This window comes from Bubalus kerabau, chromosome 4 (assembly GCF_029407905.1).
Source record: "Bubalus kerabau isolate K-KA32 ecotype Philippines breed swamp buffalo chromosome 4, PCC_UOA_SB_1v2, whole genome shotgun sequence".
NCBI lineage: Eukaryota > Metazoa > Chordata > Mammalia > Artiodactyla > Bovidae > Bubalus > Bubalus kerabau.
The window spans coordinates 88,679,510-88,705,887 of record NC_073627.1 but is presented as its reverse complement, the minus strand read 5'-3'; the positions used below and the strand labels follow the sequence as shown (position 1 = coordinate 88,705,887).

The window sequence follows — 26,378 nt, the reverse complement described above, 5'->3', positions numbered from 1 at the left end:
GGTGATGGGAGGGCGTTTCTCATACAGGGGAGCCCTGCTTGGCTTTGAGACGCTGAGTCCGCGTTGCGGACAAAGTGAAACGTGACGGTGGCGAAAAACTACTGGTGGTGGTGGGACGGTTGGACAGCTTTGCGACAAAGTTAAACCCGACGGAGGGATGAGACTACCCGGACGATGGATGCGTGTGGTCCACACAGGGGAACCTGGACGTGGCGATAATAGAATATTTTCATAATAAAATATACGTATTTTAAATGAAATGTTTTCACGTTTCCAATTTTATAGTAAATTTATAGAAGGTGTTTTTAAATCTTAAGCATAGAATATTAAAATATATTTTGTATATAACAGTAGCAATTTATTAAACTTTACTTCAGCTATATTTTCTGTGTACCAAAACAAGTATTTAATATCGTTTTACTTTCTATCTTTAAGGGATGTAAACTTAATATTTTCAAGATGACTTTTCACTTATTTTTACTTGCGTGAATTAGCATCTTTGACAGTTTCTAATGACCCCCAAGACAGTCTTAAGTAATTTTTGACTCATGTTCCTGAGACCTCTTTGTGAGGACTACGTTGTTGGAAGGAAGGGTTGGAGTGTACAAGCAACTGAGGACATTTAGAAGGTCCGAATTTTTCATTTGCTTTAGTAAGAATTTTATAAGTTAAGTGGAATTTGCCCAGATTTTGTTGGCATAAAAAGAAGGCTTACTTTGTAAGACTCTCACATGTAGGGTGGTGTACATTTTCCCCGAATTGAAAAAAAGAAAAGGCAAACCCCCCCACATCATATAGAGGGGCCCTACAGCATGAGCTGTCTGGTACATTTAAAGAAGTGACCCAGAGAAGCGCAGGTAGACTGTATGGGTACATGGAGGGCATGCATAGAACTTGGACATTCCCCACCGCTTCCTTGTATTTTAAATTCCTCAAAGGCAGGGCCAGAAACTCGAGTACTCTGCAGGCTTGTTTTGCAAGGAATGTCTCCAAGGTGCTCTGCAATTTTTAATGTGTGTTGTCACCTAAATCAAGTTGAGATTGAAACTGCCACGTTGACTTTTGTTTCATAAATAATTTATTTCTCACATAAAAGTTGAAATAAATGAATAACGCATAAATCCATTTAAAAATAGCTTAGCCTTTAATGTCCATTGAAATCCAGTGCACTGCACTGTCAGTTACTTTAAGAGCCTCTGCTGGCTGAAGAGTCTCAGCTCAAAGTCACATTGTCCCTTCCCAGAGCCACAGGTGGGAGATGTTCAGTCACGGAGGTAAGCTGTTAGTCTCGTCAGGAAAGAAAAGTTCGTGAGTATTTGCACTTGCACGACTGTCCAGGCACACCTGTTGTACTCCTTGGACTCCAGGTACTGCACGAGGTTGAAGTAGTACTTCTTCAGGTGAAGAACGGTTGTGTCCCCATGGTGAAGTTTTGCTCCTGCATTATTTCCTTCTGGATTGGCTGCAGACGATTCATCTGCCCATAGAGTTCCACAAGGAGGTCCTCAATGATGGTCTCAGACCAGCCAGTGCTGGAGAAGTCTCTGGTGAGAATATTGACGATCTGCTGGAGCATCTCATAGATGACCAATATGGCATCTTCCTTCCGGAACTGCTGTGCTTGGTTCATCTCCTCAGGGACCTGGAAGTCCATCCTGGCCTCGAGGCAATGTTGAGGCGTTGAAGGTAACTGCCCCAGGAGTTTCTGACACACCGCAGCGCTCCGCCTTTGCTGGAATCGGAGCAAGCTGTAGCTCCCGGAAAGAGCTGTGGTGGAGAAACACAGCAGGAGAACCATCGGGAGGAGGCACCGGTAGGTCATGATGAAAACAGGCACGGGCTGCCCGTTCTGCTAGTAATGCTGACGCTGAGTCTTCAAGGGTTTGCAGAGTGAATGGCCTTCCTCCTTGAGTGTGGGCTACTTATATAGGATGGCCCTCGGAGGGGAATTTCCCACTTTCAGTTCTCCCTTTCGGTTTTCCTTTGTCATTTAAATTATTCGTTGCCTCTATAACTTTGGCAGAAAGTGAAGAGGAACTAAAGAGCCTCTTTATGCAAGAGGAGACTGGAAAAGTTGGCTTCAAGCTCAACATTCAGAGAACAAAGTCATGGCATCATCCCTCATGGCAAATATATGCGGAAACAGTTGCAGCGGTGTCCGACTTTATTTTGGGGGGCTCCAAAATCACTGCAGATGGTGATTGCAGCCATAAAATTAACAGACGCTTACTCCTTGGAAGGAAAGTTATGACCAACCTATCCCGCGGTGGCTAGGAGACGGTTGCTGTGGGATGATGGGAGAGCGTTCGGCACAACGTGGAGCACAGTGGCCGCGATGAGACGACCGGCTTTACCAGGATTGGGGGGTGGAGTGGGGGCCGGGATGGACGGTGGAATCCCGCGGTGGATCCGACACTCTCGCTGTGGGGACTATGGGAGGGAGTTCGGAACCAAAACGAAACACAGTGGCCGCAGTGACAGTATCGCCTACCGCGGGCGATTCCCGCGGTGTCGATGAGGCTATTTGCTGTTGAGGTCAAATATACACCTGGCGTGGGGATGAGACCTTGGGTGATCTGAGCAGTTTGAAGAAAAGTGAACCACCGCGGTGGCGATGGGACTATTGGCGATGGGAAGGCAGGACAGCGATGTTGTGCACAAAGGGGAAACCGGCGGCGGCAGTGAGCCTCTAGGCGATGGGACCACGGGCGGACGTTGGGCATAAAGGGGAACCTGGTGGTGGCTTTGAGAAGAGTGGACGAAAGCGTTGCGGACAACGTGAAAGCCAGCATCGGCGACGAGACGCTGTCTCATCGTATAGACGTATCGGCACAGACGACGTCTACCGGGACTATGCGAGGGCGTTGCTCAGGTAGGGGAGCCTGGAGCTGGCCAGGAGACTATCCCGATGGCACGATGGGACGGCGTTCTGCACAAAGTGAAACAGGGCGGTGGGATGAGCCCTTGGGCGATGTCCTTGGAGTTGAAGTGCAACACCGCTTTGCCGATGAGCCTGTCTATCGGCGCTGGGACCATGGGAGGTCGTTGGGCAAAAAGGGGAAGTCGGCGGCGGCTAGAAGTCTTGGTTTCCAGAGGATAGACTGCGTTGCGCACAAAACGAACGCCAGCACCCGCGTTGAGATAGACAGCTTGAGACTACCAGCTTTGGGGCGATGCCTACTGGCGGTGAGACCTTGTCGGAACGTCGCAGACGGAAGAGAACCCGGCGGTGGCTAGCAGAGTATTGCCTATGGCACGATGGGAAGGCGTTGCGAACGGAGTGCATTTCAGCCCTGCAGTAGGGATGAGACCGGACAAACGGGGACCCTGAGATGGCGGTTGAACTACCGATGTTTGCGCTGAGAAGTCGGAGGGCTTGCGGCGAGTGTAAAACAGCGGAGGCGATGAGAATATTGGCGATAGGACGCTGGGGCAGAGTCCTGCACCACGTGAAATGCGGCGGGGGTGGCGGGGGGTGGGGGTGGGGGGTGGGAGGGTGGTTGGAGGTGGGGGGGGTGGAGGTGGGGGGTGGGGGGTGGGGGTGGGGGGGTGTGGGGGTGGGGGGGTGGGGTGGGGGGGGGTGGGGGTGGGGGGGTGAGGCTGTTGCAGATAAGACGATTGGAAAGTGTTGCGGACAGACTGAAAGCCGACGAGGAGAGGAGAGGCTGTGGGGCAGCGGGGGCGGCGCGGCGCTCACTGTGGATGCGGCGGTGGCTGAGATTATTCTCAGTCGGACGATGGGCCGCGCTTGGTGCTCAAAGTGAAGCACAGCGGAAGCTGGGAGACTATCGTCTATGGGGTGATGGGAGGGCGTTTCTCATACAGGGGAGCCCTGCTTGGCTTTGAGACGCTGAGTCCGCGTTGCGGACAAAGTGAAACGTGACGGTGGCGAAAACTACTGGTGGTGGTGGGACGGTTGGACAGCTTTGCGACAAAGTTAAACCCGACGGAGGGATGAGACTACCCGACGATGGATGCGTGTGGTCCACACAGGGGAACCTGGACGTGGCGATAATAGAATATTTTCATAATAAAATATACGTATTTTAAATGAAATGTTTTCACGTTTCCAATTTTATAGTAAATTTATAGAAGGTGTTTTAAATCTTAAGCATAGAATATTAAAATATATTTTGTATATAACAGTAGCAATTTATTAAACTTTACTTCAGCTATATTTTCTGTGTACCAAAACAAGTATTTAATATCGTTTTACTTTCTATCTTTAAGGGATGTAAACTTAATATTTTCAAGATGACTTTTCACTTATTTTTACTTGCGTGAATTAGCATCTTTGACAGTTTCTAATGACCCCCAAGACAGTCTTAAGTAATTTTTGACTCATGTTCCTGAGACCTCTTTGTGAGGACTACGTTGTTGGAAGGAAGGGTTGGAGTGTACAAGCAACTGAGGACATTTAGAAGGTCCGAATTTTTCATTTGCTTTAGTAAGAATTTTATAAGTTAAGTGGAATTTGCCCAGATTTTGTTGGCATAAAAAGAAGGCTTACTTTGTAAGACTCTCACATGTAGGGTGGTGTACATTTTCCCCGAATTGAAAAAAGAAAAGGCAAACCCCCCACATCATATAGAGGGGCCCTACAGCATGAGCTGTCTGGTACATTTAAAGAAGTGACCCAGAGAAGCGCAGGTAGACTGTATGGGTACATGGAGGGCATGCATAGAACTTGGACATTCCCCACCGCTTCCTTGTATTTTAAATTCCTCAAAGGCAGGGCCAGAAACTCGAGTACTCTGCAGGCTTGTTTTGCAAGGAATGTCTCCAAGGTGCTCTGCAATTTTTTAATGTGTGTTGTCACCTAAATCAAGTTGAGATTTGAAACTGCCACGTTGACTTTTGTTTCATAAATAATTTATTTCTCACATAAAAGTTGAAATAAATGAATAACGCATAAATCCATTTAAAAATAGCTTAGCCTTTAATGTCCATTGAAATCCAGTGCACTGCACTGTCAGTTACTTTAAGAGCCTCTGCTGGGCTGAAGAGTCTCAGCTCAAAGTCACATTGTCCCTTCCCAGAGCCACAGGTGGGAGATGTTCAGTCACGGAGGTAAGCTGTTAGTCTCGTCAGGAAAGAAAAGTTCGTGAGTATTTGCACTTGCACGACTGTCCAGGCACACCTGTTGTACTCCTTGGACTCCAGGTACTGCACGAGGTTGAAGTAGTACTTCTTCAGGTGAAGAACGGTTGTGTCCCCATGGTGAAGTTTTGCTCCTGCATTATTTCCTTCTGGATTGGCTGCAGACGATTCATCTGCCCATAGAGTTCCACAAGGAGGTCCTCAATGATGGTCTCAGACCAGCCAGTGCTGGAGAAGTCTCTGGTGAGAATATTGACGATCTGCTGGAGCATCTCATAGATGACCAATATGGCATCTTCCTTCCGGAACTGCTGTGCTTGGTTCATCTCCTCAGGGACCTGGAAGTCCATCCTGGCCTCGAGGCAATGTTGAGGCGTTTGAAGGTAACTGCCCCAGGAGTTTCTGACACACCGCAGCGCTCCGCCTTTGCTGGAATCGGAGCAAGCTGTAGCTCCCGGAAAGAGCTGTGGTGGAGAAACACAGCAGGAGAACCATCGGGAGGAGGCACCGGTAGGTCATGATGAAAACAGGCACGGGGCTGCCCGTTCTGCTAGTAGATGCTGACGCTGAGTCTTCAAGGGTTTGCAGAGTGAATGGCCTTCCTCCTTGAGTGTGGGCTACTTATATAGGATGGCCCTCGGAGGGGAATTTCCCACTTTCAGTTCTCCCTTTCGGTTTTCCTTTGTCATTTAAATTATTCGTTGCCTCTATAACTTTGGCAGAAAGTGAAGAGGAACTAAAGAGCCTCTTTATGCAAGAGGAGACTGGAAAAGTTGGCTTCAAGCTCAACATTCAGAGAACAAAGGTCATGGCATCATCCCTCCATGGCAAATATATGCGGAAACAGTTGCAGCGGTGTCCGACTTTATTTTGGGGGGCTCCAAAATCACTGCAGATGGTGATTGCAGCCATAAAATTAACAGACGCTTACTCCTTGGAAGGAAAGTTATGACCAACCTATCCCGCGGTGGCTAGGAGACGGTTGCTGTGGGATGATGGGAGAGCGTTCGGCACAACGTGGAGCACAGTGGCCGCGATGAGACGACCGGCTTTACCAGGATTGGGGGGTGGAGTGGGGGCCGGGATGGACGGTGGAATCCCGCGGTGGATCCGACACTCTTCGCTGTGGGACTATGGGAGGGAGTTCGGAACAAAACGAAACACAGTGGCCGCAGTGACAGTATCGCCTACCGCGGGCGATTCCCGCGGTGTCGATGAGGCTATTTGCTGTTGAGGTCAAATATACACCTGGCGGTGGGGATGAGACCTTGGGTGATCTGAGCAGTTTGAAGAAAAGTGAACCACCGCGGTGGCGATGGGACTATTGGCGATGGGAAGGCAGGACAGCGATGTTGTGCACAAAGGGGAAACCGGCGGCGGCAGTGAGCCTCTAGGCGATGGGACCACGGGCGGACGTTGGGCATAAAGGGGAACCTGGTGGTGGCTTTGAGAAGAGTGGACGAAAGCGTTGCGGACAACGTGAAAGCCAGCATCGGCGACGAGACGCTGTCTCATCGTATAGACGTATCGGCACAGACGACGTCTACCGGGACTATGCGAGGGCGTTGCTCAGGTAGGGGAGCCTGGAGCTGGCCAGGAGACTATTCCCGATGGCACGATGGGACGGCGTTCTGCACAAAGTGAAACAGGGCGGTGGGATGAGCCCTTGGGCGATGTCCTTGGAGTTGAAGTGCAACACCGCTTTGCCGATGAGCCTGTCTATCGGCGCTGGGACCATGGGAGGTCGTTGGGCAAAAAGGGGAAGTCGGCGGCGGCTAGAAGTCTTGGTTTCCAGAGGATAGACTGCGTTGCGCACAAAACGAACGCCAGCACCCGCGTTGAGATAGACAGCTTGGAGACTACCAGCTTTGGGGCGATGCCTACTGGCGGTGAGACCTTGTCGGAACGTCGCAGACGGAAGAGAACCCGGCGGTGGCTAGCAGAGTATTGCCTATGGCACGATGGGAAGGCGTTGCGAACGGAGTGCATTTCAGCCCTGCAGTAGGGATGAGACCGGACAAACGGGGACCCTGAGATGGCGGTTGAACTACCGATGTTTGCGCTGAGAAGTCGGAGGGCTTGCGGCGAGTGTAAAACAGCGGAGGCGATGAGAATATTGGCGATAGGACGCTGGGGCAGAGTCCTGCACCACGTGAAATGCGGCGGGGGTGGCGGGGGGGTGGGGGTGGGGGTGGGAGGGTGGTTGGAGGTGGGGGGGGTGGAGGTGGGGGGTGGGGGGTGGGGGTGGGGGGGTGTGGGGGTGGGGGGGTGGGGTGGGGGGGGGTGGGGGTGGGGGGGGTGAGGCTGTTGCAGATAAGACGATTGGAAAGTGTTGCGGACAGACTGAAAGCCGACGAGGAGAGGAGAGGCTGTGGGGCAGCGGGGGCGGCGCGGCGCTCACTGTGGATGCGGCGGTGGCTGAGATTATTCTCAGTCGGACGATGGGCGCGCTTGGTGCTCAAAGTGAAGCACAGCGGAAGCTGGGAGACTATCGTCTATGGGGTGATGGGAGGGCGTTTCTCATACAGGGGAGCCCTGCTTGGCTTTGAGACGCTGAGTCCGCGTTGCGGACAAAGTGAAACGTGACGGTGGCGAAAAACTACTGGTGGTGGTGGGACGGTTGGACAGCTTTGCGACAAAGTTAAACCCGACGGAGGGATGAGACTACCCGACGATGGATGCGTGTGGTCCACACAGGGGAACCTGGACGTGGCGATAATAGAATATTTTCATAATAAAATATACGTATTTTAAATGAAATGTTTTCACGTTTCCAATTTTATAGTAAATTTATAGAAGGTGTTTTAAATCTTAAGCATAGAATATTAAAATATATTTTGTATATAACAGTAGCAATTTATTAAACTTTACTTCAGCTATATTTTCTGTGTACCAAAACAAGTATTTAATATCGTTTTACTTTCTATCTTTAAGGGATGTAAACTTAATATTTTCAAGATGACTTTTCACTTATTTTTACTTGCGTGAATTAGCATCTTTGACAGTTTCTAATGACCCCCAAGACAGTCTTAAGTAATTTTTGACTCATGTTCCTGAGACCTCTTTGTGAGGACTACGTTGTTGGAAGGAAGGGTTGGAGTGTACAAGCAACTGAGGACATTTAGAAGGTCCGAATTTTTCATTTGCTTTAGTAAGAATTTTATAAGTTAAGTGGAATTTGCCCAGATTTTGTTGGCATAAAAAGAAGGCTTACTTTGTAAGACTCTCACATGTAGGGTGGTGTACATTTTCCCCGAATTGAAAAAAAGAAAAGGCAAACCCCCCCACATCATATAGAGGGGCCCTACAGCATGAGCTGTCTGGTACATTTAAAGAAGTGACCCAGAGAAGCGCAGGTAGACTGTATGGGTACATGGAGGGCATGCATAGAACTTGGACATTCCCCACGGCTTCCTTGTATTTTAAATTCCTCAAAGGCAGGGCCAGAAACTCGAGTACTCTGCAGGCTTGTTTTGCAAGGAATGTCTCCAAGGTGCTCTGCAATTTTTAATGTGTGTTGTCACCTAAATCAAGTTGAGATTGAAACTGCCACGTTGACTTTTGTTTCATAAATAATTTATTTCTCACATAAAAGTTGAAATAAATGAATAACGCATAAATCCATTTAAAAATAGCTTAGCCTTTAATGTCCATTGAAATCCAGTGCACTGCACTGTCAGTTACTTTAAGAGCCTCTGCTGGCTGAAGAGTCTCAGCTCAAAGTCACATTGTCCCTTCCCAGAGCCACAGGTGGGAGATGTTCAGTCACGGAGGTAAGCTGTTAGTCTCGTCAGGAAAGAAAAGTTCGTGAGTATTTGCACTTGCACGACTGTCCAGGCACACCTGTTGTACTCCTTGGACTCCAGGTACTGCACGAGGTTGAAGTAGTACTTCTTCAGGTGAAGAACGGTTGTGTCCCCCATGGTGAAGTTTTGCTCCTGCATTATTTCCTTCTGGATTGGCTGCAGACGATTCATCTGCCCATAGAGTTCCACAAGGAGGTCCTCAATGATGGTCTCAGACCAGCCAGTGCTGGAGAAGTCTCTGGTGAGAATATTGACGATCTGCTGGAGCATCTCATAGATGACCAATATGGCATCTTCCTTCCGGAACTGCTGTGCTTGGTTCATCTCCTCAGGGACCTGGAAGTCCATCCTGGCCTCGAGGCAATGTTGAGGCGTTGAAGGTAACTGCCCCAGGAGTTTCTGACACACCGCAGCGCTCCGCCTTTGCTGGAATCGGAGCAAGCTGTAGCTCCCGGAAAGAGCTGTGGTGGAGAAACACAGCAGGAGAACCATCGGGAGGAGGCACCGGTAGGTCATGATGAAAACAGGCACGGGGCTGCCCGTTCTGCTAGTAGATGCTGACGCTGAGTCTTCAAGGGTTTGCAGAGTGAATGGCCTTCCTCCTTGAGTGTGGGCTACTTATATAGGATGGCCCTCGGAGGGGAATTTCCCACTTTCAGTTCTCCCTTTCGGTTTTCCTTTGTCATTTAAATTATTCGTTGCCTCTATAACTTTGGCAGAAAGTGAAGAGGAACTAAAGAGCCTCTTTATGCAAGAGGAGACTGGAAAAGTTGGCTTCAAGCTCAACATTCAGAGAACAAAGGTCATGGCATCATCCCTCCATGGCAAATATATGCGGAAACAGTTGCAGCGGTGTCCGACTTTATTTTGGGGGGCTCCAAAATCACTGCAGATGGTGATTGCAGCCATAAAATTAACAGACGCTTACTCCTTGGAAGGAAAGTTATGACCAACCTATCCCGCGGTGGCTAGGAGACGGTTGCTGTGGGATGATGGGAGAGCGTTCGGCACAACGTGGAGCACAGTGGCCGCGATGAGACGACCGGCTTTACCAGGATTGGGGGGTGGAGTGGGGGCCGGGATGGACGGTGGAATCCCGCGGTGGATCCGACACTCTTCGCTGTGGGACTATGGGAGGGAGTTCGGAACAAAACGAAACACAGTGGCCGCAGTGACAGTATCGCCTACCGCGGGCGATTCCCGCGGTGTCGATGAGGCTATTTGCTGTTGAGGTCAAATATACACCTGGCGGTGGGGATGAGACCTTGGGTGATCTGAGCAGTTTGAAGAAAAGTGAACCACCGCGGTGGCGATGGGACTATTGGCGATGGGAAGGCAGGACAGCGATGTTGTGCACAAAGGGGAAACCGGCGGCGGCAGTGAGCCTCTAGGCGATGGGACCACGGGCGGACGTTGGGCATAAAGGGGAACCTGGTGGTGGCTTTGAGAAGAGTGGACGAAAGCGTTGCGGACAACGTGAAAGCCAGCATCGGCGACGAGACGCTGTCTCATCGTATAGACGTATCGGCACAGACGACGTCTACCGGGACTATGCGAGGGCGTTGCTCAGGTAGGGGAGCCTGGAGCTGGCCAGGAGACTATTCCCGATGGCACGATGGGACGGCGTTCTGCACAAAGTGAAACAGGGCGGTGGGATGAGCCCTTGGGCGATGTCCTTGGAGTTGAAGTGCAACACCGCTTTGCCGATGAGCCTGTCTATCGGCGCTGGGACCATGGGAGGTCGTTGGGCAAAAAGGGGAAGTCGGCGGCGGCTAGAAGTCTTGGTTTCCAGAGGATAGACTGCGTTGCGCACAAAACGAACGCCAGCACCCGCGTTGAGATAGACAGCTTGGAGACTACCAGCTTTGGGGCGATGCCTACTGGCGGTGAGACCTTGTCGGAACGTCGCAGACGGAAGAGAACCCGGCGGTGGCTAGCAGAGTATTGCCTATGGCACGATGGGAAGGCGTTGCGAACGGAGTGCATTTCAGCCCTGCAGTAGGGATGAGACCGGACAAACGGGGACCCTGAGATGGCGGTTGAACTACCGATGTTTGCGCTGAGAAGTCGGAGGGCTTGCGGCGAGTGTAAAACAGCGGAGGCGATGAGAATATTGGCGATAGGACGCTGGGGCAGAGTCCTGCACCACGTGAAATGCGGCGGGGGTGGCGGGGGGGTGGGGGTGGGGGTGGGAGGGTGGTTGGAGGTGGGGGGGGTGGAGGTGGGGGGTGGGGGGTGGGGGTGGGGGGGTGTGGGGGTGGGGGGGTGGGGTGGGGGGGGGTGGGGGTGGGGGGGGTGAGGCTGTTGCAGATAAGACGATTGGAAAGTGTTGCGGACAGACTGAAAGCCGACGAGGAGAGGAGAGGCTGTGGGGCAGCGGGGGCGGCGCGGCGCTCACTGTGGATGCGGCGGTGGCTGAGATTATTCTCAGTCGGACGATGGGCGCGCTTGGTGCTCAAAGTGAAGCACAGCGGAAGCTGGGAGACTATCGTCTATGGGGTGATGGGAGGGCGTTTCTCATACAGGGGAGCCCTGCTTGGCTTTGAGACGCTGAGTCCGCGTTGCGGACAAAGTGAAACGTGACGGTGGCGAAAAACTACTGGTGGTGGTGGGACGGTTGGACAGCTTTGCGACAAAGTTAAACCCGACGGAGGGATGAGACTACCCGACGATGGATGCGTGTGGTCCACACAGGGGAACCTGGACGTGGCGATAATAGAATATTTTCATAATAAAATATACGTATTTTAAATGAAATGTTTTCACGTTTCCAATTTTATAGTAAATTTATAGAAGGTGTTTTAAATCTTAAGCATAGAATATTAAAATATATTTTGTATATAACAGTAGCAATTTATTAAACTTTACTTCAGCTATATTTTCTGTGTACCAAAACAAGTATTTAATATCGTTTTACTTTCTATCTTTAAGGGATGTAAACTTAATATTTTCAAGATGACTTTTCACTTATTTTTACTTGCGTGAATTAGCATCTTTGACAGTTTCTAATGACCCCCAAGACAGTCTTAAGTAATTTTTGACTCATGTTCCTGAGACCTCTTTGTGAGGACTACGTTGTTGGAAGGAAGGGTTGGAGTGTACAAGCAACTGAGGACATTTAGAAGGTCCGAATTTTTCATTTGCTTTAGTAAGAATTTTATAAGTTAAGTGGAATTTGCCCAGATTTTGTTGGCATAAAAAGAAGGCTTACTTTGTAAGACTCTCACATGTAGGGTGGTGTACATTTTCCCCGAATTGAAAAAAAGAAAAGGCAAACCCCCCCACATCATATAGAGGGGCCCTACAGCATGAGCTGTCTGGTACATTTAAAGAAGTGACCCAGAGAAGCGCAGGTAGACTGTATGGGTACATGGAGGGCATGCATAGAACTTGGACATTCCCCACGGCTTCCTTGTATTTTAAATTCCTCAAAGGCAGGGCCAGAAACTCGAGTACTCTGCAGGCTTGTTTTGCAAGGAATGTCTCCAAGGTGCTCTGCAATTTTTAATGTGTGTTGTCACCTAAATCAAGTTGAGATTGAAACTGCCACGTTGACTTTTGTTTCATAAATAATTTATTTCTCACATAAAAGTTGAAATAAATGAATAACGCATAAATCCATTTAAAAATAGCTTAGCCTTTAATGTCCATTGAAATCCAGTGCACTGCACTGTCAGTTACTTTAAGAGCCTCTGCTGGCTGAAGAGTCTCAGCTCAAAGTCACATTGTCCCTTCCCAGAGCCACAGGTGGGAGATGTTCAGTCACGGAGGTAAGCTGTTAGTCTCGTCAGGAAAGAAAAGTTCGTGAGTATTTGCACTTGCACGACTGTCCAGGCACACCTGTTGTACTCCTTGGACTCCAGGTACTGCACGAGGTTGAAGTAGTACTTCTTCAGGTGAAGAACGGTTGTGTCCCCCATGGTGAAGTTTTGCTCCTGCATTATTTCCTTCTGGATTGGCTGCAGACGATTCATCTGCCCATAGAGTTCCACAAGGAGGTCCTCAATGATGGTCTCAGACCAGCCAGTGCTGGAGAAGTCTCTGGTGAGAATATTGACGATCTGCTGGAGCATCTCATAGATGACCAATATGGCATCTTCCTTCCGGAACTGCTGTGCTTGGTTCATCTCCTCAGGGACCTGGAAGTCCATCCTGGCCTCGAGGCAATGTTGAGGCGTTGAAGGTAACTGCCCCAGGAGTTTCTGACACACCGCAGCGCTCCGCCTTTGCTGGAATCGGAGCAAGCTGTAGCTCCCGGAAAGAGCTGTGGTGGAGAAACACAGCAGGAGAACCATCGGGAGGAGGCACCGGTAGGTCATGATGAAAACAGGCACGGGGCTGCCCGTTCTGCTAGTAGATGCTGACGCTGAGTCTTCAAGGGTTTGCAGAGTGAATGGCCTTCCTCCTTGAGTGTGGGCTACTTATATAGGATGGCCCTCGGAGGGGAATTTCCCACTTTCAGTTCTCCCTTTCGGTTTTCCTTTGTCATTTAAATTATTCGTTGCCTCTATAACTTTGGCAGAAAGTGAAGAGGAACTAAAGAGCCTCTTTATGCAAGAGGAGACTGGAAAAGTTGGCTTCAAGCTCAACATTCAGAGAACAAAGGTCATGGCATCATCCCTCCATGGCAAATATATGCGGAAACAGTTGCAGCGGTGTCCGACTTTATTTTGGGGGGCTCCAAAATCACTGCAGATGGTGATTGCAGCCATAAAATTAACAGACGCTTACTCCTTGGAAGGAAAGTTATGACCAACCTATCCCGCGGTGGCTAGGAGACGGTTGCTGTGGGATGATGGGAGAGCGTTCGGCACAACGTGGAGCACAGTGGCCGCGATGAGACGACCGGCTTTACCAGGATTGGGGGGTGGAGTGGGGGCCGGGATGGACGGTGGAATCCCGCGGTGGATCCGACACTCTTCGCTGTGGGACTATGGGAGGGAGTTCGGAACAAAACGAAACACAGTGGCCGCAGTGACAGTATCGCCTACCGCGGGCGATTCCCGCGGTGTCGATGAGGCTATTTGCTGTTGAGGTCAAATATACACCTGGCGGTGGGGATGAGACCTTGGGTGATCTGAGCAGTTTGAAGAAAAGTGAACCACCGCGGTGGCGATGGGACTATTGGCGATGGGAAGGCAGGACAGCGATGTTGTGCACAAAGGGGAAACCGGCGGCGGCAGTGAGCCTCTAGGCGATGGGACCACGGGCGGACGTTGGGCATAAAGGGGAACCTGGTGGTGGCTTTGAGAAGAGTGGACGAAAGCGTTGCGGACAACGTGAAAGCCAGCATCGGCGACGAGACGCTGTCTCATCGTATAGACGTATCGGCACAGACGACGTCTACCGGGACTATGCGAGGGCGTTGCTCAGGTAGGGGAGCCTGGAGCTGGCCAGGAGACTATTCCCGATGGCACGATGGGACGGCGTTCTGCACAAAGTGAAACAGGGCGGTGGGATGAGCCCTTGGGCGATGTCCTTGGAGTTGAAGTGCAACACCGCTTTGCCGATGAGCCTGTCTATCGGCGCTGGGACCATGGGAGGTCGTTGGGCAAAAAGGGGAAGTCGGCGGCGGCTAGAAGTCTTGGTTTCCAGAGGATAGACTGCGTTGCGCACAAAACGAACGCCAGCACCCGCGTTGAGATAGACAGCTTGGAGACTACCAGCTTTGGGGCGATGCCTACTGGCGGTGAGACCTTGTCGGAACGTCGCAGACGGAAGAGAACCCGGCGGTGGCTAGCAGAGTATTGCCTATGGCACGATGGGAAGGCGTTGCGAACGGAGTGCATTTCAGCCCTGCAGTAGGGATGAGACCGGACAAACGGGGACCCTGAGATGGCGGTTGAACTACCGATGTTTGCGCTGAGAAGTCGGAGGGCTTGCGGCGAGTGTAAAACAGCGGAGGCGATGAGAATATTGGCGATAGGACGCTGGGGCAGAGTCCTGCACCACGTGAAATGCGGCGGGGGTGGCGGGGGGGTGGGGGTGGGGGTGGGAGGGTGGTTGGAGGTGGGGGGGGTGGAGGTGGGGGGTGGGGGGTGGGGGTGGGGGGGTGTGGGGGTGGGGGGGTGGGGTGGGGGGGGGTGGGGGTGGGGGGGGTGAGGCTGTTGCAGATAAGACGATTGGAAAGTGTTGCGGACAGACTGAAAGCCGACGAGGAGAGGAGAGGCTGTGGGGCAGCGGGGGCGGCGCGGCGCTCACTGTGGATGCGGCGGTGGCTGAGATTATTCTCAGTCGGACGATGGGCGCGCTTGGTGCTCAAAGTGAAGCACAGCGGAAGCTGGGAGACTATCGTCTATGGGGTGATGGGAGGGCGTTTCTCATACAGGGGAGCCCTGCTTGGCTTTGAGACGCTGAGTCCGCGTTGCGGACAAAGTGAAACGTGACGGTGGCGAAAAACTACTGGTGGTGGTGGGACGGTTGGACAGCTTTGCGACAAAGTTAAACCCGACGGAGGGATGAGACTACCCGACGATGGATGCGTGTGGTCCACACAGGGGAACCTGGACGTGGCGATAATAGAATATTTTCATAATAAAATATACGTATTTTAAATGAAATGTTTTCACGTTTCCAATTTTATAGTAAATTTATAGAAGGTGTTTTAAATCTTAAGCATAGAATATTAAAATATATTTTGTATATAACAGTAGCAATTTATTAAACTTTACTTCAGCTATATTTTCTGTGTACCAAAACAAGTATTTAATATCGTTTTACTTTCTATCTTTAAGGGATGTAAACTTAATATTTTCAAGATGACTTTTCACTTATTTTTACTTGCGTGAATTAGCATCTTTGACAGTTTCTAATGACCCCCAAGACAGTCTTAAGTAATTTTTGACTCATGTTCCTGAGACCTCTTTGTGAGGACTACGTTGTTGGAAGGAAGGGTTGGAGTGTACAAGCAACTGAGGACATTTAGAAGGTCCGAATTTTTCATTTGCTTTAGTAAGAATTTTATAAGTTAAGTGGAATTTGCCCAGATTTTGTTGGCATAAAAAGAAGGCTTACTTTGTAAGACTCTCACATGTAGGGTGGTGTACATTTTCCCCGAATTGAAAAAAAGAAAAGGCAAACCCCCCCACATCATATAGAGGGGCCCTACAGCATGAGCTGTCTGGTACATTTAAAGAAGTGACCCAGAGAAGCGCAGGTAGACTGTATGGGTACATGGAGGGCATGCATAGAACTTGGACATTCCCCACGGCTTCCTTGTATTTTAAATTCCTCAAAGGCAGGGCCAGAAACTCGAGTACTCTGCAGGCTTGTTTTGCAAGGAATGTCTCCAAGGTGCTCTGCAATTTTTAATGTGTGTTGTCACCTAAATCAAGTTGAGATTGAAACTGCCACGTTGACTTTTGTTTCATAAATAATTTATTTCTCACATAAAAGTTGAAATAAATGAATAACGCATAAATCCATTTAAAAATAGCTTAGCCTTTAATGTCCATTGAAATCCAGTGCACTGCACTGTCAGTTACTTTAAGAGCCTCTGCTGGCTGAAGAGTCTCAGCTCAAAGTCACATTGTCCCTTCCCAGAGCCACAGGTGGGAGATGTTCAGTCACGGAGGTAAGCTGTTAGTCTCGTCAGGAAAGAAAAGTTCGTGAGTATTTGCACTTGCACGACTGTCCAGGCACACCTGTTGTACTCCTTGGACTCCAGGTACTGCACGAGGTTGAAGTAGTACTTCTTCAGGTGAAGAACGGTTGTGTCCCCCATGGTGAAGTTTTGCTCCTGCATTATTTCCTTCTGGATTGGCTGCAGACGATTCATCTGCCCATAGAGTTCCACAAGGAGGTCCTCAATGATGGTCTCAGACCAGCCAGTGCTGGAGAAGTCTCTGGTGAGAATATTGACGATCTGCTGGAGCATCTCATAGATGACCAATATGGCATCTTCCTTCCGGAACTGCTGTGCTTGGTTCATCTCCTCAGGGACCTGGAAGTCCATCCTGGCCTCGAGGCAATGTTGAGGCGTTGAAGGTAACTGCCCCAGGAGTTTCTGACACACCGCAGCGCTCCGCCTTTGCTGGAATCGGAGCAAGCTGTAGCTCCCGGAAAGAGCTGTGGTGGAGAAACACAGCAGGAGAACCATCGGGAGGAGGCACCGGTAGGTCATGATGAAAACAGGCACGGGGCTGCCCGTTCTGCTAGTAGATGCTGACGCTGAGTCTTCAAGGGTTTGCAGAGTGAATGGCCTTCCTCCTTGAGTGTGGGCTACTTATATAGGATGGCCCTCGGAGGGGAATTTCCCACTTTCAGTTCTCCCTTTCGGTTTTCCTTTGTCATTTAAATTATTCGTTGCCTCTATAACTTTGGCAGAAAGTGAAGAGGAACTAAAGAGCCTCTTTATGCAAGAGGAGACTGGAAAAGTTGGCTTCAAGCTCAACATTCAGAGAACAAAGGTCATGGCATCATCCCTCCATGGCAAATATATGCGGAAACAGTTGCAGCGGTGTCCGACTTTATTTTGGGGGGCTCCAAAATCACTGCAGATGGTGATTGCAGCCATAAAATTAACAGACGCTTACTCCTTGGAAGGAAAGTTATGACCAACCTATCCCGCGGTGGCTAGGAGACGGTTGCTGTGGGATGATGGGAGAGCGTTCGGCACAACGTGGAGCACAGTGGCCGCGATGAGACGACCGGCTTTACCAGGATTGGGGGGTGGAGTGGGGGCCGGGATGGACGGTGGAATCCCGCGGTGGATCCGACACTCTTCGCTGTGGGACTATGGGAGGGAGTTCGGAACAAAACGAAACACAGTGGCCGCAGTGACAGTATCGCCTACCGCGGGCGATTCCCGCGGTGTCGATGAGGCTATTTGCTGTTGAGGTCAAATATACACCTGGCGGTGGGGATGAGACCTTGGGTGATCTGAGCAGTTTGAAGAAAAGTGAACCACCGCGGTGGCGATGGGACTATTGGCGATGGGAAGGCAGGACAGCGATGTTGTGCACAAAGGGGAAACCGGCGGCGGCAGTGAGCCTCTAGGCGATGGGACCACGGGCGGACGTTGGGCATAAAGGGGAACCTGGTGGTGGCTTTGAGAAGAGTGGACGAAAGCGTTGCGGACAACGTGAAAGCCAGCATCGGCGACGAGACGCTGTCTCATCGTATAGACGTATCGGCACAGACGACGTCTACCGGGACTATGCGAGGGCGTTGCTCAGGTAGGGGAGCCTGGAGCTGGCCAGGAGACTATTCCCGATGGCACGATGGGACGGCGTTCTGCACAAAGTGAAACAGGGCGGTGGGATGAGCCCTTGGGCGATGTCCTTGGAGTTGAAGTGCAACACCGCTTTGCCGATGAGCCTGTCTATCGGCGCTGGGACCATGGGAGGTCGTTGGGCAAAAAGGGGAAGTCGGCGGCGGCTAGAAGTCTTGGTTTCCAGAGGATAGACTGCGTTGCGCACAAAACGAACGCCAGCACCCGCGTTGAGATAGACAGCTTGGAGACTACCAGCTTTGGGGCGATGCCTACTGGCGGTGAGACCTTGTCGGAACGTCGCAGACGGAAGAGAACCCGGCGGTGGCTAGCAGAGTATTGCCTATGGCACGATGGGAAGGCGTTGCGAACGGAGTGCATTTCAGCCCTGCAGTAGGGATGAGACCGGACAAACGGGGACCCTGAGATGGCGGTTGAACTACCGATGTTTGCGCTGAGAAGTCGGAGGGCTTGCGGCGAGTGTAAAACAGCGGAGGCGATGAGAATATTGGCGATAGGACGCTGGGGCAGAGTCCTGCACCACGTGAAATGCGGCGGGGGTGGCGGGGGGGTGGGGGTGGGGGTGGGAGGGTGGTTGGAGGTGGGGGGGGTGGAGGTGGGGGGTGGGGGGTGGGGGTGGGGGGGTGTGGGGGTGGGGGGGTGGGGTGGGGGGGGGTGGGGGTGGGGGGGGTGAGGCTGTTGCAGATAAGACGATTGGAAAGTGTTGCGGACAGACTGAAAGCCGACGAGGAGAGGAGAGGCTGTGGGGCAGCGGGGGCGGCGCGGCGCTCACTGTGGATGCGGCGGTGGCTGAGATTATTCTCAGTCGGACGATGGGCGCGCTTGGTGCTCAAAGTGAAGCACAGCGGAAGCTGGGAGACTATCGTCTATGGGGTGATGGGAGGGCGTTTCTCATACAGGGGAGCCCTGCTTGGCTTTGAGACGCTGAGTCCGCGTTGCGGACAAAGTGAAACGTGACGGTGGCGAAAAACTACTGGTGGTGGTGGGACGGTTGGACAGCTTTGCGACAAAGTTAAACCCGACGGAGGGATGAGACTACCCGACGATGGATGCGTGTGGTCCACACAGGGGAACCTGGACGTGGCGATAATAGAATATTTTCATAATAAAATATACGTATTTTAAATGAAATGTTTTCACGTTTCCAATTTTATAGTAAATTTATAGAAGGTGTTTTAAATCTTAAGCATAGAATATTAAAATATATTTTGTATATAACAGTAGCAATTTATTAAACTTTACTTCAGCTATATTTTCTGTGTACCAAAACAAGTATTTAATATCGTTTTACTTTCTATCTTTAAGGGATGTAAACTTAATATTTTCAAGATGACTTTTCACTTATTTTTACTTGCGTGAATTAGCATCTTTGACAGTTTCTAATGACCCCCAAGACAGTCTTAAGTAATTTTTGACTCATGTTCCTGAGACCTCTTTGTGAGGACTACGTTGTTGGAAGGAAGGGTTGGAGTGTACAAGCAACTGAGGACATTTAGAAGGTCCGAATTTTTCATTTGCTTTAGTAAGAATTTTATAAGTTAAGTGGAATTTGCCCAGATTTTGTTGGCATAAAAAGAAGGCTTACTTTGTAAGACTCTCACATGTAGGGTGGTGTACATTTTCCCCGAATTGAAAAAAAGAAAAGGCAAACCCCCCCACATCATATAGAGGGGCCCTACAGCATGAGCTGTCTGGTACATTTAAAGAAGTGACCCAGAGAAGCGCAGGTAGACTGTATGGGTACATGGAGGGCATGCATAGAACTTGGACATTCCCCACGGCTTCCTTGTATTTTAAATTCCTCAAAGGCAGGGCCAGAAACTCGAGTACTCTGCAGGCTTGTTTTGCAAGGAATGTCTCCAAGGTGCTCTGCAATTTTTAATGTGTGTTGTCACCTAAATCAAGTTGAGATTGAAACTGCCACGTTGACTTTTGTTTCATAAATAATTTATTTCTCACATAAAAGTTGAAATAAATGAATAACGCATAAATCCATTTAAAAATAGCTTAGCCTTTAATGTCCATTGAAATCCAGTGCACTGCACTGTCAGTTACTTTAAGAGCCTCTGCTGGCTGAAGAGTCTCAGCTCAAAGTCACATTGTCCCTTCCCAGAGCCACAGGTGGGAGATGTTCAGTCACGGAGGTAAGCTGTTAGTCTCGTCAGGAAAGAAAAGTTCGTGAGTATTTGCACTTGCACGACTGTCCAGGCACACCTGTTGTACTCCTTGGACTCCAGGTACTGCACGAGGTTGAAGTAGTACTTCTTCAGGTGAAGAACGGTTGTGTCCCCCATGGTGAAGTTTTGCTCCTGCATTATTTCCTTCTGGATTGGCTGCAGACGATTCATCTGCCCATAGAGTTCCACAAGGAGGTCCTCAATGATGGTCTCAGACCAGCCAGTGCTGGAGAAGTCTCTGGTGAGAATATTGACGATCTGCTGGAGCATCTCATAGATGACCAATATGGCATCTTCCTTCCGGAACTGCTGTGCTTGGTTCATCTCCTCAGGGACCTGGAAGTCCATCCTGGCCTCGAGGCAATGTTGAGGCGTTGAAGGTAACTGCCCCAGGAGTTTCTGACACACCGCAGCGCTCCGCCTTTGCTGGAATCGGAGCAAGCTGTAGCTCCCGGAAAGAGCTGTGGTGGAGAAACACAGCAGGAGAACCATCGGGAGGAGGCACCGGTAGGTCATGATGAAAACAGGCACGGGGCTGCCCGTTCTGCTAGTAGATGCTGACGCTGAGTCTTCAAGGGTTTGCAGAGTGAATGGCCTTCCTCCTTGAGTGTGGGCTACTTATATAGGATGGCCCTCGGAGGGGAATTTCCCACTTTCAGTTCTCCCTTTCGGTTTTCCTTTGTCATTTAAATTATTCGTTGCCTCTATAACTTTGGCAGAAAGTGAAGAGGAACTAAAGAGCCTCTTTATGCAAGAGGAGACTGGAAAAGTTGGCTTCAAGCTCAACATTCAGAGAACAAAGGTCATGGCATCATCCCTCCATGGCAAATATATGCGGAAACAGTTGCAGCGGTGTCCGACTTTATTTTGGGGGGCTCCAAAATCACTGCAGATGGTGATTGCAGCCATAAAATTAACAGACGCTTACTCCTTGGAAGGAAAGTTATGACCAACCTATCCCGCGGTGGCTAGGAGACGGTTGCTGTGGGATGATGGGAGAGCGTTCGGCACAACGTGGAGCACAGTGGCCGCGATGAGACGACCGGCTTTACCAGGATTGGGGGGTGGAGTGGGGGCCGGGATGGACGGTGGAATCCCGCGGTGGATCCGACACTCTTCGCTGTGGGACTATGGGAGGGAGTTCGGAACAAAACGAAACACAGTGGCCGCAGTGACAGTATCGCCTACCGCGGGCGATTCCCGCGGTGTCGATGAGGCTATTTGCTGTTGAGGTCAAATATACACCTGGCGGTGGGGATGAGACCTTGGGTGATCTGAGCAGTTTGAAGAAAAGTGAACCACCGCGGTGGCGATGGGACTATTGGCGATGGGAAGGCAGGACAGCGATGTTGTGCACAAAGGGGAAACCGGCGGCGGCAGTGAGCCTCTAGGCGATGGGACCACGGGCGGACGTTGGGCATAAAGGGGAACCTGGTGGTGGCTTTGAGAAGAGTGGACGAAAGCGTTGCGGACAACGTGAAAGCCAGCATCGGCGACGAGACGCTGTCTCATCGTATAGACGTATCGGCACAGACGACGTCTACCGGGACTATGCGAGGGCGTTGCTCAGGTAGGGGAGCCTGGAGCTGGCCAGGAGACTATTCCCGATGGCACGATGGGACGGCGTTCTGCACAAAGTGAAACAGGGCGGTGGGATGAGCCCTTGGGCGATGTCCTTGGAGTTGAAGTGCAACACCGCTTTGCCGATGAGCCTGTCTATCGGCGCTGGGACCATGGGAGGTCGTTGGGCAAAAAGGGGAAGTCGGCGGCGGCTAGAAGTCTTGGTTTCCAGAGGATAGACTGCGTTGCGCACAAAACGAACGCCAGCACCCGCGTTGAGATAGACAGCTTGGAGACTACCAGCTTTGGGGCGATGCCTACTGGCGGTGAGACCTTGTCGGAACGTCGCAGACGGAAGAGAACCCGGCGGTGGCTAGCAGAGTATTGCCTATGGCACGATGGGAAGGCGTTGCGAACGGAGTGCATTTCAGCCCTGCAGTAGGGATGAGACCGGACAAACGGGGACCCTGAGATGGCGGTTGAACTACCGATGTTTGCGCTGAGAAGTCGGAGGGCTTGCGGCGAGTGTAAAACAGCGGAGGCGATGAGAATATTGGCGATAGGACGCTGGGGCAGAGTCCTGCACCACGTGAAATGCGGCGGGGGTGGCGGGGGGGTGGGGGTGGGGGTGGGAGGGTGGTTGGAGGTGGGGGGGGTGGAGGTGGGGGGTGGGGGGTGGGGGTGGGGGGGTGTGGGGGTGGGGGGGTGGGGTGGGGGGGGGTGGGGGTGGGGGGGGTGAGGCTGTTGCAGATAAGACGATTGGAAAGTGTTGCGGACAGACTGAAAGCCGACGAGGAGAGGAGAGGCTGTGGGGCAGCGGGGGCGGCGCGGCGCTCACTGTGGATGCGGCGGTGGCTGAGATTATTCTCAGTCGGACGATGGGCGCGCTTGGTGCTCAAAGTGAAGCACAGCGGAAGCTGGGAGACTATCGTCTATGGGGTGATGGGAGGGCGTTTCTCATACAGGGGAGCCCTGCTTGGCTTTGAGACGCTGAGTCCGCGTTGCGGACAAAGTGAAACGTGACGGTGGCGAAAAACTACTGGTGGTGGTGGGACGGTTGGACAGCTTTGCGACAAAGTTAAACCCGACGGAGGGATGAGACTACCCGACGATGGATGCGTGTGGTCCACACAGGGGAACCTGGACGTGGCGATAATAGAATATTTTCATAATAAAATATACGTATTTTAAATGAAATGTTTTCACGTTTCCAATTTTATAGTAAATTTATAGAAGGTGTTTTAAATCTTAAGCATAGAATATTAAAATATATTTTGTATATAACAGTAGCAATTTATTAAACTTTACTTCAGCTATATTTTCTGTGTACCAAAACAAGTATTTAATATCGTTTTACTTTCTATCTTTAAGGGATGTAAACTTAATATTTTCAAGATGACTTTTCACTTATTTTTACTTGCGTGAATTAGCATCTTTGACAGTTTCTAATGACCCCCAAGACAGTCTTAAGTAATTTTTGACTCATGTTCCTGAGACCTCTTTGTGAGGACTACGTTGTTGGAAGGAAGGGTTGGAGTGTACAAGCAACTGAGGACATTTAGAAGGTCCGAATTTTTCATTTGCTTTAGTAAGAATTTTATAAGTTAAGTGGAATTTGCCCAGATTTTGTTGGCATAAAAAGAAGGCTTACTTTGTAAGACTCTCACATGTAGGGTGGTGTACATTTTCCCCGAATTGAAAAAAAGAAAAGGCAAACCCCCCCACATCATATAGAGGGGCCCTACAGCATGAGCTGTCTGGTACATTTAAAGAAGTGACCCAGAGAAGCGCAGGTAGACTGTATGGGTACATGGAGGGCATGCATAGAACTTGGACATTCCCCACGGCTTCCTTGTATTTTAAATTCCTCAAAGGCAGGGCCAGAAACTCGAGTACTCTGCAGGCTTGTTTTGCAAGGAATGTCTCCAAGGTGCTCTGCAATTTTTAATGTGTGTTGTCACCTAAATCAAGTTGAGATTGAAACTGCCACGTTGACTTTTGTTTCATAAATAATTTATTTCTCACATAAAAGTTGAAATAAATGAATAACGCATAAATCCATTTAAAAATAGCTTAGCCTTTAATGTCCATTGAAATCCAGTGCACTGCACTGTCAGTTACTTTAAGAGCCTCTGCTGGCTGAAGAGTCTCAGCTCAAAGTCACATTGTCCCTTCCCAGAGCCACAGGTGGGAGATGTTCAGTCACGGAGGTAAGCTGTTAGTCTCGTCAGGAAAGAAAAGTTCGTGAGTATTTGCACTTGCACGACTGTCCAGGCACACCTGTTGTACTCCTTGGACTCCAGGTACTGCACGAGGTTGAAGTAGTACTTCTTCAGGTGAAGAACGGTTGTGTCCCCCATGGTGAAGTTTTGCTCCTGCATTATTTCCTTCTGGATTGGCTGCAGACGATTCATCTGCCCATAGAGTTCCACAAGGAGGTCCTCAATGATGGTCTCAGACCAGCCAGTGCTGGAGAAGTCTCTGGTGAGAATATTGACGATCTGCTGGAGCATCTCATAGATGACCAATATGGCATCTTCCTTCCGGAACTGCTGTGCTTGGTTCATCTCCTCAGGGACCTGGAAGTCCATCCTGGCCTCGAGGCAATGTTGAGGCGTTGAAGGTAACTGCCCCAGGAGTTTCTGACACACCGCAGCGCTCCGCCTTTGCTGGAATCGGAGCAAGCTGTAGCTCCCGGAAAGAGCTGTGGTGGAGAAACACAGCAGGAGAACCATCGGGAGGAGGCACCGGTAGGTCATGATGAAAACAGGCACGGGGCTGCCCGTTCTGCTAGTAGATGCTGACGCTGAGTCTTCAAGGGTTTGCAGAGTGAATGGCCTTCCTCCTTGAGTGTGGGCTACTTATATAGGATGGCCCTCGGAGGGGAATTTCCCACTTTCAGTTCTCCCTTTCGGTTTTCCTTTGTCATTTAAATTATTCGTTGCCTCTATAACTTTGGCAGAAAGTGAAGAGGAACTAAAGAGCCTCTTTATGCAAGAGGAGACTGGAAAAGTTGGCTTCAAGCTCAACATTCAGAGAACAAAGGTCATGGCATCATCCCTCCATGGCAAATATATGCGGAAACAGTTGCAGCGGTGTCCGACTTTATTTTGGGGGGCTCCAAAATCACTGCAGATGGTGATTGCAGCCATAAAATTAACAGACGCTTACTCCTTGGAAGGAAAGTTATGACCAACCTATCCCGCGGTGGCTAGGAGACGGTTGCTGTGGGATGATGGGAGAGCGTTCGGCACAACGTGGAGCACAGTGGCCGCGATGAGACGACCGGCTTTACCAGGATTGGGGGGTGGAGTGGGGGCCGGGATGGACGGTGGAATCCCGCGGTGGATCCGACACTCTTCGCTGTGGGACTATGGGAGGGAGTTCGGAACAAAACGAAACACAGTGGCCGCAGTGACAGTATCGCCTACCGCGGGCGATTCCCGCGGTGTCGATGAGGCTATTTGCTGTTGAGGTCAAATATACACCTGGCGGTGGGGATGAGACCTTGGGTGATCTGAGCAGTTTGAAGAAAAGTGAACCACCGCGGTGGCGATGGGACTATTGGCGATGGGAAGGCAGGACAGCGATGTTGTGCACAAAGGGGAAACCGGCGGCGGCAGTGAGCCTCTAGGCGATGGGACCACGGGCGGACGTTGGGCATAAAGGGGAACCTGGTGGTGGCTTTGAGAAGAGTGGACGAAAGCGTTGCGGACAACGTGAAAGCCAGCATCGGCGACGAGACGCTGTCTCATCGTATAGACGTATCGGCACAGACGACGTCTACCGGGACTATGCGAGGGCGTTGCTCAGGTAGGGGAGCCTGGAGCTGGCCAGGAGACTATTCCCGATGGCACGATGGGACGGCGTTCTGCACAAAGTGAAACAGGGCGGTGGGATGAGCCCTTGGGCGATGTCCTTGGAGTTGAAGTGCAACACCGCTTTGCCGATGAGCCTGTCTATCGGCGCTGGGACCATGGGAGGTCGTTGGGCAAAAAGGGGAAGTCGGCGGCGGCTAGAAGTCTTGGTTTCCAGAGGATAGACTGCGTTGCGCACAAAACGAACGCCAGCACCCGCGTTGAGATAGACAGCTTGGAGACTACCAGCTTTGGGGCGATGCCTACTGGCGGTGAGACCTTGTCGGAACGTCGCAGACGGAAGAGAACCCGGCGGTGGCTAGCAGAGTATTGCCTATGGCACGATGGGAAGGCGTTGCGAACGGAGTGCATTTCAGCCCTGCAGTAGGGATGAGACCGGACAAACGGGGACCCTGAGATGGCGGTTGAACTACCGATGTTTGCGCTGAGAAGTCGGAGGGCTTGCGGCGAGTGTAAAACAGCGGAGGCGATGAGAATATTGGCGATAGGACGCTGGGGCAGAGTCCTGCACCACGTGAAATGCGGCGGGGGTGGCGGGGGGGTGGGGGTGGGGGTGGGAGGGTGGTTGGAGGTGGGGGGGGTGGAGGTGGGGGGTGGGGGGTGGGGGTGGGGGGGTGTGGGGGTG

General features: G+C 50.9%; 5 protein-coding genes and 2 pseudogenes across 5 annotated transcripts; all 7 read right to left on the bottom strand.

Annotated features, from left to right (window-relative positions):
• Positions 1 to 1,096: 1,096 nt before the first annotated feature.
• Positions 1,097 to 1,822, bottom strand: LOC129651536 (interferon beta-3-like; annotated as a pseudogene).
• Positions 1,823 to 5,013: 3,191 nt separating this feature from the next.
• Positions 5,014 to 6,745, bottom strand: LOC129651535 (interferon beta-3-like; annotated as a pseudogene).
• Positions 6,746 to 8,681: 1,936 nt separating this feature from the next.
• On the bottom strand, positions 8,682 to 10,548 carry LOC129651534 (interferon beta-3). Its single transcript, XM_055580224.1, has one exon. It carries the CDS (start codon positions 9,420 to 9,422, stop codon positions 8,862 to 8,864), a length of 561 nt encoding a protein of 186 aa, XP_055436199.1. The 5' UTR covers positions 9,423 to 10,548; the 3' UTR covers positions 8,682 to 8,861.
• Positions 10,549 to 12,484: 1,936 nt separating this feature from the next.
• On the bottom strand, positions 12,485 to 14,351 carry LOC129651533 (interferon beta-3). Its single transcript, XM_055580223.1, has one exon. It carries the CDS (start codon positions 13,223 to 13,225, stop codon positions 12,665 to 12,667), a length of 561 nt encoding a protein of 186 aa, XP_055436198.1. The 5' UTR covers positions 13,226 to 14,351; the 3' UTR covers positions 12,485 to 12,664.
• A 1,936-nt stretch (positions 14,352 to 16,287) lies between these two features.
• Positions 16,288 to 18,154, bottom strand: LOC129651532 (interferon beta-3). The gene has a single exon (XM_055580222.1). The coding sequence runs from the start codon at positions 17,026 to 17,028 to the stop codon at positions 16,468 to 16,470; it is 561 nt and encodes a 186-aa protein (XP_055436197.1). The 5' UTR covers positions 17,029 to 18,154; the 3' UTR covers positions 16,288 to 16,467.
• Positions 18,155 to 20,090: 1,936 nt separating this feature from the next.
• LOC129651530 (interferon beta-3) lies at positions 20,091 to 21,957 on the bottom strand. Its single transcript, XM_055580221.1, has one exon. The coding sequence runs from the start codon at positions 20,829 to 20,831 to the stop codon at positions 20,271 to 20,273; it is 561 nt and encodes a 186-aa protein (XP_055436196.1). The 5' UTR covers positions 20,832 to 21,957; the 3' UTR covers positions 20,091 to 20,270.
• Positions 21,958 to 23,893: 1,936 nt separating this feature from the next.
• Positions 23,894 to 25,760, bottom strand: LOC129651529 (interferon beta-3). The gene has a single exon (XM_055580220.1). The coding sequence runs from the start codon at positions 24,632 to 24,634 to the stop codon at positions 24,074 to 24,076; it is 561 nt and encodes a 186-aa protein (XP_055436195.1). The 5' UTR covers positions 24,635 to 25,760; the 3' UTR covers positions 23,894 to 24,073.
• Between the last annotated feature and the right edge of the window lie 618 nt (positions 25,761 to 26,378).

What these genes read in the sequence shown, in the direction of transcription:
- LOC129651533 (XM_055580223.1), bottom strand. Translation starts at nt 13,225, where the DNA reads ATGACCTACCGGTGCCTCCTCCCGATGGTTCTCCTGCTGTGTTTCTCC.
- LOC129651534 (XM_055580224.1), bottom strand. Translation starts at nt 9,422, where the DNA reads ATGACCTACCGGTGCCTCCTCCCGATGGTTCTCCTGCTGTGTTTCTCC.
- LOC129651530 (XM_055580221.1), bottom strand. Translation starts at nt 20,831, where the DNA reads ATGACCTACCGGTGCCTCCTCCCGATGGTTCTCCTGCTGTGTTTCTCC.
- LOC129651529 (XM_055580220.1), bottom strand. Translation starts at nt 24,634, where the DNA reads ATGACCTACCGGTGCCTCCTCCCGATGGTTCTCCTGCTGTGTTTCTCC.
- LOC129651532 (XM_055580222.1), bottom strand. Translation starts at nt 17,028, where the DNA reads ATGACCTACCGGTGCCTCCTCCCGATGGTTCTCCTGCTGTGTTTCTCC.